This window comes from Monodon monoceros, unplaced genomic scaffold (assembly GCF_005190385.1).
Source record: "Monodon monoceros isolate NGI ecotype Baffin Bay Population unplaced genomic scaffold, NGI_Narwhal_1 Super_Scaffold_11, whole genome shotgun sequence".
NCBI classification, from domain to species: Eukaryota; Metazoa; Chordata; class Mammalia; order Artiodactyla; family Monodontidae; genus Monodon; species Monodon monoceros.
In genome coordinates, this window is record NW_021703767.1 from 108413675 (window position 1) to 108432049 (window position 18375).

The following is an 18375-nucleotide window of genomic DNA, read 5'->3' on the forward strand; positions in this document are numbered from 1 at the left end:
TAGGTACTTTCAACCCTTTCTCTGGTGATCCACTTCCTGCCAACCCTAAGAAGCAGTTCATCCTGAAAGTAATTAGTGGACAACAGCTCCCCAAACCTCCAGATTCCATGTTTGGAGACCGAGGCGAGGTAAGCTGTATACGACCAAGTGGTTAATTATGTGATTTATTTTATTGTGTTTACATTTCATCTGAAATGTCTTAAGGGCTGTGTGTTTGTGTGTGTGTGTGTAAATGAGCACTGACCTCAGCTCATCAGATATTAACTGACTTATTGGCAAAGCACACGCAATTCTTTCTGGAGTGCAGTGCATCATCTATTTTGGAGGCATGAGTGCAATACAGTTCAATTCACGATTCAAGACTGACACGGGCAATGCTAAACTGAGATGCAAGGAGCAGTTTTGTTATTAATAGACACATTGCCTAGGAGAACATCTTAACCTTCCATCCGCCTTTCTCATCCACTGTGACCCTCATCTCTGCTGCACATCAGCCACCTGCTCCCTGGCCACAGGCTGGCTCTTGCCTTGATGCATTTCTGTTACATGATTTTAAAATGTCTCCCTCTGTGACCACAACCTCCGCTCTTTCCAGAGCTTTCATTCCGTTATTCCCATTCCACCTGCTGTTGGCCTCCTTGGCCTCCATTTTCTCCCTACCTGTCAGCCCCTCCTCTGTTCATGTCCTTCCTCTCAGGAGTGGTCCATCACTTCAGGCTCTTTGCCACTCCCACCTGTTAAACTATCCTTTCTGGATCTTGAATGTCGATGGTGAAACCATGCAGCTCTGCAGTGGTCCCACCATCAGCTCTGTCTCAAATCTCCACTGACCCACACGTAGTGCTGCACTGCCATCCCAACTCCACCTGATCAGTCCTCTATCCTATTCTCCACAGTGGCTATTTTCAACCTCGTCTCTCCTCAAACATTTGTTCTCATCACTTTCTCCAGTAGATGGCGCCATGTCCTCCTTCTCAGAAAGTAGGAGCTTCAGATGGGACCATGTCTTTCATCTGCATTGTCTTCAGCCTAATCCAAGCCACCATCTCTTGGCAGTTCTGCTGCAGTAGCCTCCCAGCTCACTGGCCTCCCTGCTTCCAGTTCTGTTCTCTCAGCAGCAAGAATAGTTATTTTGGTAGTATCAGAAAGTTTATCCTTACTTCCTCTTCTTTCCATTTTTCTTTATTGTCTGCAAAAAGGAAGACTCACTTCCTATATTTTCCCCCAAACTTTTTATTTTGAAATATTTCAAACCTCAGGAAAGTTGCAATAAGAATAAAATGAACACAGTATCTCCAGCACCTAGATTCACCAATTAACTCATTAAATTGTGTTACTTTTGCTTTATCTTCCTTTCATGTGTAAATGTGTGCATAAATATACATATACACATACATATATACTTATCCACATGAAAGGGAGAAATAAAGCAAATATAACAAAATTTAATTATATATATGTGTGTATATATATGCATTTTCTTTTCTTTGGAGAGTCATTTGAGAGTAAGTTAACATCATGACCCCAATCCCTAAATACTTCAGCATTTGTCTCTTAAGAACAACAAGTTTATCCTGTATAGCCACAATACAGTCGTTACACCCATGACATTTAATATCGGTACAATAATATATTTTTTTCTATTTTATTTTATTTTTTTAGACCATCAGAACTTTATTCATTTTTTAAAATTTTATTTAAAAAAATTTTATACAATTTTTACAGGTTACTTTCCATTTACAGTTATTACAAAATATTGGCTGTATTTCCCACGTTGTACAATACATCCTTGAGCCTATCTTATACCCAATAGTTTGTTGGTACAAGAATGTTACCTAATATAAAATTTATATTCAGTTTTCCCCCATTGTCCCCAAATTGTTCTTACATCTTCTTTTTTTCTTTTTAGATTCAGAATCCAATTAAGAATCACACATTGCTTATAGTTGTCATTTCTCTTTGGTCTTTTAAAATATAAAACAGTTCTCCAGCTTTTGTTTTCATTATATTGATATTTTTAAAAATGTCCAAGCCAGCTGTGTCCAGAGTGTCCTTTGGTTTGGATTACCTGATTGTTTGTTCATGATTAGAATCAGACTAAACATATTTGGCAGGAATACTACATGGGCAATGTGTATCCTTCTCAATGTATCATATCTGGGGCCATATTATGTCAGTTTATCCCAGGATTGATAATGTTACTTGGATAAGGAGGTTTCTTCCAGGTGTTTTTCACTGCATCGGTATTTCTTTATCTTTGTAATACATAATCTTTGGGGTTAGAGTAATCATTTAAATGCATGAGGATTATCTTCTTTTATAATTAAAATAAAATCCAACCTACTAATTGTGGTTTGTGAGGTTCTCTGTCAGGAGATTTTAACTCTTTTTTGAGCCATAGAACCCACTGGCATCTGATGAGGCCTTTGGACCCCTTCTCAGAATAATGTGTTTGCGTAAAATAAAATAGATAAAGGTACACAGGACAAATTATATTGAAATTCACTTATCAGTATATTAAAAACAAACTGTGACATACAAATATGTATGCAATAAATAGCAGGTTCTAGAGGGGGGTTGAATAACTATTAGAATTTTGAAGTCGTGATAAGTATGGGTGATACACGGAGATTTCTGCAGCAACTATAATGTGACTTGAAAACATCTGTGATTTTTGCCAGGCACAGAATTACAGTACTAATACTCTACTATTTGTGCTTTAGTCAGAGGCTAATGAAAATATAGTGTCTCCCCCCTCTAGTCCCCCTGAATTCTCAACCTGTGATCTCTCACACTGTTCATATCTCTGAGAATGAAATAATAATTTTTCTTGCTCCTAATCAAAAAATTGATTGTCATCTTTAATTTTCACCTTTTCTTTGCTCTCCACATCTACTCAATTAGCATCTCTTGGACATTCTACCTCCCAAATCTCTCCCTAATCTTGCTACCACTATCCAGTTCCATTCTCCCAGCATGTCACCTAGATTACAGCATGATGAAGCGGACACTGTTATCTTAGGTTTACAGATGAGGAAACTGAAGCACAGACAGTTACACGACTTGCCAAAGTCCAGCACAGGAACCAAGTGTTGAAGCAAGAAGTTGTTCTTCAAGCCTGTGGCTTCTTAAATTCCTTAATTTAGACTTAAATTAATCCTCTTAAATTCCTTAAAACTAAGGAATTTAATTTTATTTTCCTTAGTCATATTTATTAGCTGTCCCCAAATCCAAGACTCCCAATGGTACAGTTTTACCACAGTGTTCTATTCTAAGGAAAAACTTTTAGCATCAAAGAATTAATGGAAAACTAGTAAACTTTAGCTGTGATTTATTTAGTGAACAAAAAGCGTGTCTATCCACCTAACATCTCAAAATGTTTTTCTATCATACCTCTAGCTCATACTCCGTGAAGCTCCCTCCAAAACTGTATTCTCCTTAGTCTCCAAGCTCCTAAAAATATGTTTTCCCAGACTTCATAATTCTCTCCTTTCTGGGTTCCTTAGGATTTTATTCCTTCATTGCTACTTATCCAGTACTGGCACTACAAAGGAGAGCTTACAGATGACAAACAAAGGAGGATCCCTCTCCCAGAGGGCAGGGGATATGGGGGAGGTAAAGGTGAGGAAGAGGGGAACTAAACGCTCATATTTTTCTTTTGATTACCTTTTCATCTTTTTATTTTTAAATACTTTTAAATTTACATCATAGTACACAATTGATTTAACTACATTAAAGTGCACCAATCAAATGTGGACAACTTGATTAATTATTGTGTAAGCAGATCAAGGTAGAACATATCCAGAACCCCCAGAAGGCTTCCGTCCACCCTCCCAGTCAATATCTGCTCCCAGCCCTCCCTTCCCCCCATCAAATACCAGTCCCTGTCAAAACAGATTAATTTAGTCTGTGCTCAAACTTTATGTAAATGGACTCTGATGGTATACACTCTTTCGTGTCTGGCTTGTTCCACATTATGGCTATGTAGCACAACTTTGTTATTTTTTCATTGCTGTGTAGTATTCATTAGATGAATATTCTGCAGTTTATCCATCTTACTCATAATGGACATTGAGGTTGCTTCCAATGTGTGACTATTATGAATTCACCTGCTCTGAGCATTTCTGCATAGATAGACACTCTCATTTCTGTTGGGTATATACCTTCAACTGGAGTTGAAGGTTCATTGGGTTAAGTTTTTGTAGCATTAGTAGATATTGGCAAATAACAATGTAATCTTTTTTTTATTCCTGCTTCATAGTTGACTCTGTTGAATCTGGTACAATTTCTCTTTCTTAGTAAGCACCTAAATAAATGGGTTGCTGTTGATATGTGATATTTTGGCCAATATTCTTAAATTAACATGTGTAGAAATTTATCAGTTGTAGTAATACTTTCTTTATCTATATAGATCATTGATCCTTTTGTAGAAGTTGAAATTATCGGATTGCCAGTAGATTGTTGTAAAGACCAAACTCGTGTGGTAGATGACAATGGTAAGATTATAATAATCTCTGTTCACTTTTAATAAGGATGCTGTAGAAATAGAGTTTGCACTGAAAAAGAGAATTTGTCTACATGGAAGAGAAACAAATTTCTAAAATCTGTAACTGCCATCTGAGTTTTGTTAAGATTTTTCAACACATAAAACTAAGTAAATATGGTATTGATGCATGGTATATTTTGATGGATGCTGTAATCTAGGCTCCCAAGACTTCTGCTTTTGAAGCAAATGGTTTTTTCTAGTGAAATGAATGATATTTTAAAGATCTGGGTTAAAACTTCATGTAGGAAAATGACTCGTTATATTTTTATATTGTTTTCATGACATGAGTTGCTTCAAAGTCTCATTTGTGAAGCCCACGTCCTAATGATTTCTCATTTTTTTCTGGAGCATGTACAACTGTAAAGGCAAGTGCAGCATGCTCTGGCAAGTTTACTTCTTGAATATGTACTTGTGGTGCATGGGCAGCGTTCTTCTTCTGTTTTGGCCATAATGTAAAGAAAACTTTCTTTACTCAAGCCTCATGTCTTTTTCTTAGTAATCTTCTAAGGTTGTATTTATTCATACATATGACAAACATTATTGCATGCCTGTTTTTCTCAATCTCTAGTCCTTAATACTGTAAAAAATCTAAACCCCAATCCTCAAAATGCTTGGGAAGTTAGAGGTTCCTAGAGAGACCTTAAGAGGAGTTTAAGGAAAGGAATTAGAGGGTTCAAGAGTAGCACAAACCTGTTACTTAGGAAATAACATGCTTAAAATAAGCAAACTTCCCATACTGCATTTTCCTACCAATGCTCTATATATATTTTTTTGGTCTCAGAAATAATTGAGATGTCATCACTAAGTCAACAAAAAGTATCCCTTCTCTTGTTCAGGAGGGACATCTCAATGATTTTCAGTCCATAACTATTTCATTAGCTAAGGCATTAGGGTTAAGTGGCTGATGCCTTCTGAATGCATACATTTAATAACATGAATTTTCATTTTTAGAAAAGAAAAACCAACTTACAGAGTGCTTGAATTTTTATCAGTTTAATTATTTTATCAGAGAATTTTACCGAGAAATAAACGTGGTTTTGCCTTTTAGAATTTGAGTTGAATTATATGCCTTTCCTATTTATTTTCAGTAGCTATGAAAATATGTCATCTTTCATGTATTAAGGTCTTGCTTCATGAGAAGCCACTGGAAATCAGCAGTGCCTCGTCTCCTTTGGCTCTGTCACTAGTTGCATGATGTTAGGCATGTTATTTTCTCTGAACGTCAGTTTTCTCAACTATAAAATGAGCATTATATTTCCTATGTTGAAAAGTGAGCATGGGTTACTTGTGTAATTTTTAAGTGTTATATATTTTTGAAAGTCAGTAATATATGTTTTTTCTTAATTAGAAACAAACCTCTGCCCTTCCACCCTTAGAGGATTGCCATAAGAATTAAATAGGATGGTATATGTACCATAGCGTTGAAACCTTACAAAATGCTTGCTGGTGATGCTTACAGCAGCAGAATCTTTGGTGGGTGAGAAGCATCATTCTACTGGGGTGGGATGGGGGTGGGGGAGAGGAGTCACTCTTTATGGCTTTTGCTAAAACATGATTCTTAGATCGCTACTGTAGATACTTTTTGAGCTTATTGAAACATTCTAGATATTGTCTAAAAGAGCTTTCTCTACAATGCGATGTGGCATCGAAGATTATTAGAATTGATGTAATAATTTACAGGCAATTTCTTACCAATTATTTTCTAGCAATGGGGTAAATTCCAAGGCTTTATCTCATTAAGGCATCCCGGGGTGGCTCAGTTGTCTTCACGAGTTTAATAACCATTGCAAGCAATTTTCACTGTCTGCTTTGCAGATGTTGCTGCTAAATCATTTTTAGCCAACCCCTTTGCTTTTCTAATTTGTCTTTTCCTGTTTCTCTGAGGATTTAACCCTGTGTGGGAAGAAACCCTCACATTTACAGTACACATGCCAGAAATAGCTTTGGTTCGGTTCCTTGTCTGGGATCACGATCCGATTGGACGAGATTTTGTTGGGCAAAGAACTGTGACCTTTAGCAGCTTAGTGCCTGGTAAGTCTGGCTGGCCTTTTCTCTCTAGACTGACCATTCCTTTTCTTTGGAAGATTTAATATATGATATGTGATATACATGATACATGGCATATATGATATATAAAATATGTGTTATATGATAATGTGAGTGTTAACATAAAGAACTATAGTAAAGTCAGGTATTTAATTCTGTTGCACCCATGGGAAAGCCAAACACAAGTTCAACTAAAAGGAAACTACTTTCTCTACTTTTATCAGGCTACCGGCATGTCTATTTGGAAGGACTGACGGAAGCATCCATTTTTGTCCACATAACAATCAATGAAATCTATGGAAAGGTAAGAAAGATCACAGGGCTTAAAGCCACATGCAACAATAATATGGTCCTTAATAAAGTTTTCTAATTCATTTCATAAAAGGGAACGTGTATCTTGACAAGCTGTTTTTTTAACAGAAAACTCTAGTGAAGCCCAGCCCACACTGTGCTCAGTGTGCTCTCCTGCCCACAGGTCTCCATCCGTGTGTGCTCCTTCCTCTTTTTAGGGGTGTGTACTCATTCCCTCCACCTAGGGGCCCTCTCTGGGCTTAAAAGAATTGAGAAAACTATTACTCTCTAGGGCAATCATTTGTTTGACTAAAACAGGACAGATAGACTTACATATTTGAATTTTATTATAATCCTTAAAAAGACCCAGCTGACTGCAGTGGGAAATGTAGTCTCAGATGTTTGAATTACCTGTACTAACTGGACTATGATCCCAGCCAGTTCTAGGCAGGATGCATTCATTCAGTGCCATTGTATTCAACTGGAAACCTAAAAATCATGAATGAATTAAAAGCCACCCACAGGACTTAAAAGGAAGAGACCATAAAAGTGTATTCTAGCTCTTTGCTGATGCCAGTTTCTTCATTGCAGAGCTCACTTGAGATTTACAAATCAATAGGCTGTCCTCTGGTAATGCCAAGTAATTGGGGACTTGGCCACTGGAATCAATTTTCAGGACTAGATGTGATTTGGAGGGGCTGTAGCATTGACCAGGGCCCGGGAATGTCCAGTGCTCTTTATCAGAAGGTCTGCATTGCCTGGAGCTCCTCCTCCAGAGGTATATACATTCTCTGTGCTTCCGTTTCCTTATTTGTACATGTGGGGTAAAAATCGTACCTACTTCATAAACAAATACTTTACTTTTAAAAAGCTGCCTGGCACATAGTAAATGCTCAAAAATGTTGGCTAATATTAATATTATTAGAGACTATAATCCAACTGGCAGGTAGTGGACCAATTTGGCCTGAAATAGGAGGTATGTGTTTATTCTCACATCCATCAGTTGGGAGGGGTGAGGTGCTAAGGATCCTAATTTCTAAGAGTGATAAAGTTTTATGACTTTCTGTGTTTAGTCCTGGGTTTCTATTTGTGCTTGTTGGGCTCTCTCCTCTGGCCTAAACATACACAAATGTAAATGATCGAAAAATGATTCTTGAATTTCTAGGAATCCCAGGTGAACAAAGCAGCATCTCTAGCACTTAACATGCTTGAGAGAAATAATAAAAATCAGTTTGTTAAAAACTTGAGCCAAGAAGGTGTTCTGTAGGACTTGTGTTCTCCTTCCTAAATAGATGTCCATGTGTAAGTCATTAATTACTTTCAAGGGGTGTTTGGGTCGATATGCATAAACCACAGCATGATAGTGGTGAACTGAGCAATGAATGAACTTGTGACTAAAAATCCAAAGTGGGAGAAAGGGTTTAGAGAGCATATGTGTTCTATCTCCTTCTGTTTTTACTTGTGCAGCCTTCTTGAATGAGCCCAAAATGTGTTTTGTTGTGCTTTTTTCCCCCTTGCAGTGGAGCCCTTTAATACTCAACCCCAGTTACACTATATTGCACTTTCTAGGAGCTACAAAGGTAGTTTCTCAGCATGGTGCTTGGTTCTTGCTGGCGCGTTTCTCTTTCAGTGGTCATGGCGGCATGCTCTCTCACATCGCTCCATCTTCCTGCTTACCACTTTAAAACATGCATCCGTTGCTTTAAGGTGGCTCAAGTTCATTACAGTCTTTTCACTGTGGAAACTCTTCCTACCACCTTGTCATCTTCGGGCAGGAAACTTGTGGGAAAGCTTGGTTGTGAAAATGGGAGGCTGCCTTCCTCCCGAAGTCAGGTTGATAAAATGTGCATGACGTTGTGCAAACATGCTGTGAGCTGCTGTTTTCTTGGTTTGAATATTCTTCAGTGGCTGTGAGATTTCGTTTTGTATCCATTTTTCATGGAGCTGTCATTTAAAAGGCAAGCAGTTGACACAGTGGTATTTGCTTAACTTGTGCTTGGTCCTTTTGTGTCTTCAGAACAGACAGCTCCAAGGTCTGAAAGGGCTGTTCAATAAGAATCCCAGGCACAGCTCTTCAGAAAACAGTTCCCATTATGTTCGGAAGCGATCGATTGGAGATAGGATTCTGCGACGCACAGCCAGTGCTCCAGCCAAAGGCAGAAAAAAGAGCAAAATGGGCTTCCAAGAAATGGTAGAGGTAAAGGATTCTGTGTCTGAGGCTGCAAGAGATCAAGATGGGGTCCTGAGAAGGACCGCACGGAGTTTGCAAGCACGCCCTGTCTCTATGCCTGTTGACAGAAGTCTTCTGGGGGCTCTGTCGCTGCCTGTATCCGAAACTGCAAAAGACACAGAAGGAAAAGAAAGCTCTCTGGGTAAGATGCTTTAAGTTTCTCTAAGAATACACCCCTTTAAGGCCCATTTTGGTCCCTAATTACCACTGTTACATGACTGACATTTTGTAGTCAAAGTAAAATATACTGAAAAATAAAACATTACAGTACATTACAGTGTTACCTTTTAGACCGTATTTTAAACTTTGGAGAGTGGGTGGTAAAAGAGCTATCTCCTAGTCACCTAAAGCCTCAAAATAACATTGACATCTGAAATTGACAGTGAGGGATCAGGTGTGATGGCATGGAGCCTACGGGTCTATGAGGCACAACAGAGGGAGGTGAAACCTGCAAAATATTAGCAGAGATCATGGTTTTCTAAGTGGGTACAATATTTACTGATTTTCTGAGGAGGAATAGAATTAAATGGACTTTTCCGAGGTTGAATTTAGTTATATTTCTTTCCCACCATATAACATGTTTTCTACAATTGGAAATGTTTATGGAGAAAGAGGAAAAGCCAGATGTTAAAAGTAATCCACCTTCTTCACTTGAGAAATCTTTGCTTCCACAAGAGGTAGCTTATTAGCTGTTTTCCTGTGGCCTCGTTTCCCTAACCCCTGGATGTTGGCAGGGAAGGAAGCATGTCTGCAGCTCCTGTCCATTCATAGATTCCTCAGGCATAGGAAGCAGGCATTACCCACCTTTTCCCCTAATTTGAGCATAATGCTTCACTCATATCAAGAACGTGATAAAGAGTGATATCTGCTTTACAGTGTACCAAAGAGCTCTTGCCTTGTGTCTGTGACTCTTCCCCCACCCTATTTTAGATAATTTAAGCACCCAAACTGTGTCCATGTGAGGTCTCTGCAACAAATGTTTTAATTAAATCAAAATCACTTCAGACAGGAGAATGTGATACCTGTTTCTTTTAGCAAAAGTCTTTCATCATGCAATCTAATTTCAATGATCTATTTTCTCACAAACACCACTTTGCTTGTATTGATTTTTATTGTAAGATATTGTAGGGAGACAAACCAATTTTTGAATGGTTTATTTGAAGGAGAAAAAGGCAGTTAACAAGTTTGAAATTTTGCTAAGAGCAGTATCAGAGAAGAGATGAAATATATGCTTTAAAATTTATTTCAAAACTCCATTTTGGGGGAAAGTAAACTACATGTAAATATAAATAACTCCATTTTGGGGGGAAAATAAAGCAAAAGAAATTAGTAATAATTAATCCTGTAATGCCACAATTCAGATGTTACTACCATTAAGGTGAGTTAGAAAGTAACAGTTATGTTTCTTTCCTCCCTTTAAAAAACAGGAAATTTATATAAGTTATTCATATATATATAGCATAATATAATAATACTTAAGTATAAAACTTATAAATATGGAGCAGTACATAACCATGCAATGATTCAAGTTATCATGTAGAAGAAAAATTAAGTGGAAAAAATTCAGAATAAAAAATTGTATGCATAATTCTATCCCTCTACAAAAGCTTACAGTGGCTATCTGAGTGGTAACATCATATAATCTTTATTTTTTTTCCTTATAATTTTTGGGTTTATCAAATTTTTATGATGAATTTTTTTAGTTAGGAAAATATTTAATAAAAAGTTAAACATTTTCTTGATTCTCATAACTGAAAGCATAAAATCCGTTAAAATAATGTGATTAAGAACACTTGAACACCTAATATCAATATTGTCTTAGCACTATACTAAACAGGATGGGGTACCCCAAATTACTTTGAATTGTGTATTTTTATAGTTTTCCTTACTGTGCCTGATATCTTACTGCCTCTTTTAGGGGAGAATGCAATATGAAATTTATGTATTAAAACCAAAAAATAGGATCAATGGAAAATTAGATATTAGCAATGGTATAAAATTGGTGACCAAGTCTTTATTTTTACATTTTAAAGTCAACAGATACTGATATTTTAATGCATCTATTGCACCCTCCAATTTGTTTTAGAAATTAATTGGTTAAAATCAGTATTTTGACAAAATGTTTTTCAAAATGATTTGTGTGGGGTTTTTTTTTTTTCTAACACATGTATAACTTTGAAAGCTTACAGTATCTTGCTTACAGGTACCACAATACTTTGTTTAACAGAGCTGTCTTGTTCTGTTTCTATTGCCATGCTTCTGTGTAGTACAAATCTGAATAGGAAACAACTTAAGGTAATCTTCACTGTAAAAGTATGGTAACTCATTGACATTTTCTTTTACAATGAATATTACATCCTTAGCTGATGTAATAGCTATTCAAAGGGAAGTTTCAGTGAAATTTTACCATTTATCCATCACACAGACACTTTGTTGCAAATCTATGCAATCCATAATTATATTGTCACGATGTAACAGATTTACATTTTCCATTTGTCTGTCTGAAGACAAACATGAGTGTCTGCAGGTCCTACATAAAGTGATACATGTCACTTAAAATATTGTTTGTTTCATTCAGCAGAAGATACGGATGACAGAAGAGATGGGAAGGCAAGTATAAAAGACCAACATTTTCCATATTTCAACAAAAAGTTATCCGCTTCCTCCAGTGCTCTCCTCCACAGAGACATCAGCCACGGGGACTCTGCTGTTTCTACCGCCAACTTGTCAATCACAGCACAGTTGCTACCAGGTCCAAAGGGTGGGAGAACCAAATCAAATGTGTTAAGTGATCGCCAGGAACACCAGTGTACCAACAAATCCCTCTCCCCAAGGCAGCATTTGGCTCGTGACCCTGCAGTTAGCCTAACACAAGATCTATGTGGTGTGAAAACCAAGGAAAATGGGAATGCTGGGGGCTTCGTGGTAGGGAAAAGCGCATTGTCAGGAAGCATCCTTTCTCAAAGCAATCTGGAGATTAAGAAGCTGGAAGGTAATTGGGATAAGGGCAGAGCTGCAACATCCTTTTCTTTGTCAGACGTCTCTACGCTCTGTTCTGACATACCTGACTTACATTCCACTGCAATTCTCCAGGAGAGTGAAATTTCCCATCTTATTGATAATGTCACTTTGACAAATGAGAATGAGCCTGGCAGTTCCATCTCAGCACTGATTGGCCAGTTTGATGAGACCAGCGACCAGGCTAACCCCACAGTTTTGTCTCATCTTCAGAGCCCCAGTGTGATAGCAGGCCATCCTCCCTTGCCTACCATGGACCTAAAAATGCCCTTCATGCATGGCTTTTCCAGTGGAAAACCCAAGTCATCCTTCCTGTGCTCATCTCCTGAGCAGACTGCATTCCTGGGGCACGAGAACTCTGAATGCTCAACACATGCAGCTGTTTGTGAGTCTGTCTGCACTCCTGTCTCTAAAACTAAAGCAGATGACCTTTCTGGGAAGACCAAGACAGGGGCCATGGAAAACAATCTGCCTCTGTCCTCTAATAATCCTCACTGCTGGTTACTAAAAAGTCCCACCCACAGAAAAGACTGGGAAATACTGAAGAACCACAGCCCTGCCACTTCCACTGACTTGACACTGAAAGATGTAATGGTGGATCCCACTCTCTGTTTAAATTCTGGGGAGAGCAGTCTCGTGGAAATAGATGGAGACTCACAAAGTCTGCCTTTAACAACCTATGGATATAGGAGAGAGGGCACAAGTCACCTCGCTTCTCCTTTAAAACTGAAATACAGTCAGGATGTGGTGGAACATTTTCAAAGAGGCTTGAGAAATGGCTACTGTAAAGAGACTCTCCACTCTTCTGTCTCTGAAATATTCAACAGTAGTATTCAAGATGTCAAAAATCAAAATATTTCTCGTCTAGCCTATCAGGGTGCTGGTTTTATGCATAACCATTTCTCAAATTCAGATGCAAAAAAGAACCAGACCCCTGGGCCCCTGTCTAGCGTTCAAGACATGCATGACCCTGCCCCCGAGCAGTCCACACACCCTCCTCTGCCTGCTCTGAAGCTGCCCAGTCCTTGCAAATCCAAAAGTCTGGGAGACTTAACATCAGAGGACATCGCCTGTAATTTTGAAAGCAAGTACCAGTGTATTAGTAAGAGCTTTGTTACAACGGGCATCAGAGACAAGAAGAGCGTAACTGTGAAAACAAAGTCGTTAGAGCCTATAGATGCCCTGACCGAACAGCTGCGGAAGCTTGTGTCCTTTGACCAGGAAGACGGCTGCCAAGTGCTGTATTCCAAGCAAGATGTCAATCAGTTCCCCAGGGCACTGGTCAGAAAGTTGTCATCCAGAAGTCAGAGCAGAGTGCGCAACATTGCCAGTCGCGCCAAGGAAAAGCAGGAAGCCAACAAGCAGAAAAGTGTGAACCCCAGCCCTGTGGGAGGAGTGGTTCTTCGAAGCAAACCCTGCGCACCGGCACCCGCGGGGAACCGGCACTCCACCGGCTCGTACATCGCGGGCTACTTGCGGAGCGCCAAGGGTGCCTGCGGCGTGGAGGGCCGCGGCACCCCCGAGGGCGCGTGCGCAGCCCTGCGCTCCGGGCATGCCGACCAGTTCTGTTCACATCATTCCGTTTTGCAGACCGAGCCGAGCAGTGATGATAAACCAGAAATTTATTTTCTTTTGAGACTGTGAATTACATAAAGCTGCATTTTTTTTTTTTTTTACATTTTAAATAAGCTGCATTTTCACTGTTTACAAGATATTCTGTAGAATGTCTGAGTTTTCAGTAAATACGGTCCTTGGCTTTGAGATGATTTAAAAATGTATTTTTCTTAAACTTGTATTACCGTCTCCCTTTGACTCCATGTGTTCTTCTTGTTCATGCGTTTGTATATAGCTTCGGGTGGCATTTCCCATGTACCTTTCTGATCTTTCTCCCCTGAGGTATAAACTCTATTGGTATGATGTATGTGCATGCCCTAGATGTGAAACTTCTCAGCAGCTTGGTTTCTACCGTCCGTATGTTTCACCAAGATGCTCTTTACTCTTTGTCCTCAGATCACAGTCACAAATGTAGTCATTTTTACTGTCAAGAGATTTTACAAAGGACAAAGGGAGGAATTCTTTATTTTAAAGCCACTATCATTTTTCCTAGTTTTTGTTCTTTATTAAGAAGCCCAGATGCATTTTTGTAACTCATTTAAAAGAAGATTAAAATAGTTAACTTACCTTTTAAGATTTCTCTACCCCACCCAGAAGGAGAGTTCAAAGGAGATTGGTACCGGCTCCCTCCACACCCTCTCTTTTTTTTTTTTTTTTTTTTTTGCCACACCCTCTCTTTTTTGAGTAGGCTGTGAGGGTATGAGGAATAAAGCAAACTTCTGTATATAAGGACAAAATTGTTTGTTTCACATAAATTTTGTTACATATTTTTGCTAACGGCTTTGTATGTAACAACACAGTTGCCAAGCTATTTGTTGTACTTTTGAATTTTCTGATTAAATTATAGACTGCAAATAATGGCTTTCAGAATGAGGGACTTCCAGCAGATGCTAACAATAACAGTAGCACAAGTTGAAAACTTCCCAAAGCTTTCCAGAAAAAAAATTATTTTCTCATGATAAAACCCAAGTGAATAGATATTTAGAAGAAAGCTTTTCCCTTCAGGGAGCCAAGTAACTATATTTTAGTACCAACATACATTATTTTCACTGTGAATCCATTTTTTATTGCATGTTCAGATGTCCCTCTTTGCTTTTTTGTAACATTAACTGCAATGATGATGTTCTTGGAGTTCATGAAAATATAATTAAAGGAGATTTTTAAACACTTCGTGAATTTTTTTTTTTGCAATTGAAGCTCATGTGATGACTGTTGAGTAGGGAACCTGAACCACTCAGAAATATTTGCCTTTTCATCTCTTTGCAGCAGAAGAGATCACTTCTACAGGGACAGTTTTAAGCAGCATTTCATGTCTTTGAGTGTTCTCACTGTGCTTTAAAGACCATATTTGTAAGGCGACTTGAGAAGAAATTCAATGTGATGAGTTTATTTGCATTTGGTGATGATGTTGCTAGTTTAAAAATCCTTCCCAAATCCTGCGTGTGACAGGGGGTGGGCGGGGCGGGGTGGAGGATATGCAGGCAATGCAGGCAAAAGGCTGTATTTGGCAAATTAGGCCACCTGAATCTTTGTTGTGTGTGGGGGGAGTGGGGAGGAAAGCAGTTAGACTCCGCTTTCTCTCAGTTCCCAACCCTGAACTTCTCCCCAGTGCTGAGGGTCTTCCTCTCTTTGGACAAGCACTGGGACGCTGGTTGGGGTAGGGATGTAATAATGAAAGGAGAGGGACCCATTTTCCATCCCTTAGTGAACCTGAGATATTTCATCATCTTGGGGGTTCTGAACCCACAAAGTTCCATCCTTAGACCTTGGTTTGTTTTTAAAGTATCTTTGTCTTAAAGAGATTAACATGGTATAAAGTTGTTGAAATTCATTTGCAAAAAGGTGTAGAATTTATCTGCCTTTTATAATTTGATGGAATATGTATTCTTTTTTTTTAATGGATATAGAGGCATTCTGATTATTTATTTATTTGGTTGTGCCAGGTCTTAGTTGCAGCTCAGAGGCTCCTTAGTTGCAGCTCACGGGCTCCTTAGTTGCAGCTCACCCACTCCTTAATTGCAGCACGTGGGCTCCTTAGTTGCAACATGCGGGCTCCAGTTGTGGCATGTGAACTCTTAGTTGTGGCATGTGTGTGGGATCTAGTTCCCTGACCAGAGATCAAACCCAGGCCCCCTGCATTGGGAGCGTGGAGTCTTAACCACTGCGCCACCAGGGAAGTCCCAGAAATCTGTATTCTCAAAAAAATCCAGGAGGTTACATATGGATGTCAACCCTATCTCAAGGTGATTTAGTAGTAACATAAATGGTTGGTGCCAAGTGATGGGTTATGAGACCAATCCCCCAGGTACCCTGTGTGTCTGTCACCCATACATGAAGTATTCTTCTACTGATAGACTTAGGAAGAGGAGGGAAAGCGAATTCATGATTACTATTTGGGGGTTGCCTAATAAGGAAGAGGAAGAAATAAAGCTTAAATTTTACTGCAAGCTTTCAGTGCTCGGGTTAGACTCCTGACCAGGGTTTCATTTGTTTGGAAGATGGATCAGGGACTCACTCAGTCACGAGGAAATCACACAGCCAGTGAGATCTCAAGCAAGATATTAACAGGCTTTCTAATTTTTTTCTTTTGAGAGCTAGAGAGTCCAGGAAGCCCCCATTCTCTGCCAAGTCTGACTAGAGCAAGCCCTGTGAGGTTTCATAGTTCTCTCATTTGACTCCTTTCTTAGAGGCTGAATGGAATATTCCAAGCCTGGGCAGCGACAGGTGCCTGGGAGAGTTGCCTGCAGCAGTGGCAGTATCCACAGAGGACAGAGTAAAGCTTCTTTTTTTTTCCTTTTTTTAGTGACTCAGATATATATATATATATATATATATATATATATATATATATCTCCCCATATCCCCTCCCTCTTGTAAAGCTTCTTAACATAAATCTGATCAAGCCATCTTTCCCACTTAAAACCCTTTAGTGGATCCCCATCTCTTATGGAATAAGGTTCCATAGCCTTTGCATATAAGGTCTGCTATTCGGTACCTTTGTTTCTATAGCCTGGTCTCCTCTGCCTTAGACTGCCCTTTCCTCCTTTACCCACTACATTTTCCAAGATGTATCCTGGAGGGTCCTTTCCTCTAGAGAGCCTTCTCTGATTGTCATCTCCTCTTCCCTGGTTGTACCCAACCCATCAAGAATCCCTCAGCTCCATTTGGGAGCCTTTGACTGCCCTCGATTGTATCAGTCTGTTCACTTGTATGCCTCCCCCGCTAGACGCAGACCTCTCTGAGGGCACTGATTAGGCCTTGTGCCCTTTCCTAGCTCAAGGCCTGGTACTTATTTGTATTCAGTAAATGTTTGATACATTGATGAATGAGAACTTAGGGAAAATGTGAGAGAAAACCTGTGTCTGCTGTCACAGTTTTTTGTGTGCAGGGAAGGAGGAAGAAGCACAGAATCTTGTTTCAAGTGTGGCGATGACTGAATTTATCTTTGTTTCCCTTTAATTTTTTCATTTCCCTTTTTCCATCCAGCCCATCTTTTTCTCTCCTTTTTAATTTAGTATCTATTTCATTCCCCGTGAGTAAGAGTAGCTGATTTTTGTAAAGGATTCTGCAATTTAAAAATAGTTTTATATGTGGTGCATCTCGCTTGGTCCTTACAACAATTTTGTGAAGAGATGAGGTTATCATCATTTCATAGCTTCCGAAAATTAATGTCAGTGAACGTGTGATTTGCCCAAGGTCATGGGGCCTAGGAAATCACCAAGAAAGGTTAATCCAACTCCTACTTTGGTTCTCTTTCCTCTATACACCATTGCCTTTCCTGAAGACTTTAGTGCATATTTGGTTAGCATCCTTTCCGGGCTAGAGACTCAGCTGGCTGCTGGGATTATGAGAATAGGGACTTGTCTTTAGGGAGCCACCAGCTGGTAGAGATGCTGAGACATAATGTATTGGTTTTGTTCCAAATGTCCAAACATTTAGAAACAATATTACGTGTGGTAGTTGAAAATATAAGGAAAAAGAATTAGAAAGTTATGTTGCCATGCCTATGACGTCCATGAATAACCCAGTTTTTGAAAGTTAATAAACTTTATTTTTTAGAGCAGTTTTAGGTTCATAGCAAAACTGAGCAGGAAGGACAGAGATTTCCACTATGCCCTCTGTTCCCGCCCATATGGCCCCATCCACAACTTCCTCCACTATTGACATCATCCGCTACAGTGGCTGTATTTACTACAGTTGATGAACCTACAATGACACATTGTTATCTCCCAAAGTCCATTGTTAACATTAGGGTTCACTCTTGGTGTATTGCACATTCTGTGGGTTTTGATGAATGTATAATGATATATATCCACCGTTGTGATATCATACAGAATAGTTTCACTGCCCTAAAAATCCTTTATGCTCTGCCTATTCATCTCTCCACCGTCCACCCCCAAACCTTGGAGACCATTGATCTTTTTACTGTCTCCATAGTTTTTCCTTTTTCATAATGTCATATACGTGGATCCATACAGCCTTTTCATATTGGCTTCTTTCACTTAGAAATACTCATTTAAATGTCCTCCAGGTCTTTTCATGTGTGATAGCTCACTTCTTTTTAGTGTGAATAGTATTCCATTGTCTGAATGTACTACAGTTTATCCATTTACCTACCGAAGGACATCTT

The 18375-nt window shown here is 39.1% G+C and overlaps 1 protein-coding gene across 1 annotated transcript in view; it reads left to right on the forward strand.

The window, feature by feature from the left end:
- Positions 1 to 14895, forward strand: part of PLCH1 (phospholipase C eta 1) — a 234914-nt gene extending 220019 nt beyond the window's left edge. The window contains exons 18-23 of the mRNA XM_029214972.1: positions 4 to 128; positions 4412 to 4496; positions 6431 to 6577; positions 6817 to 6896; positions 8901 to 9255; positions 11692 to 14895. Of these exons, the coding sequence (XP_029070805.1) occupies positions 4 to 128; positions 4412 to 4496; positions 6431 to 6577; positions 6817 to 6896; positions 8901 to 9255; positions 11692 to 13775 (2876 nt within the window). The 3' untranslated portion in view covers positions 13776 to 14895. The remainder of the gene's footprint in view (positions 1 to 3; positions 129 to 4411; positions 4497 to 6430; positions 6578 to 6816; positions 6897 to 8900; positions 9256 to 11691) is intronic.
- Positions 14896 to 18375: the final 3480 nt, after the last annotated feature.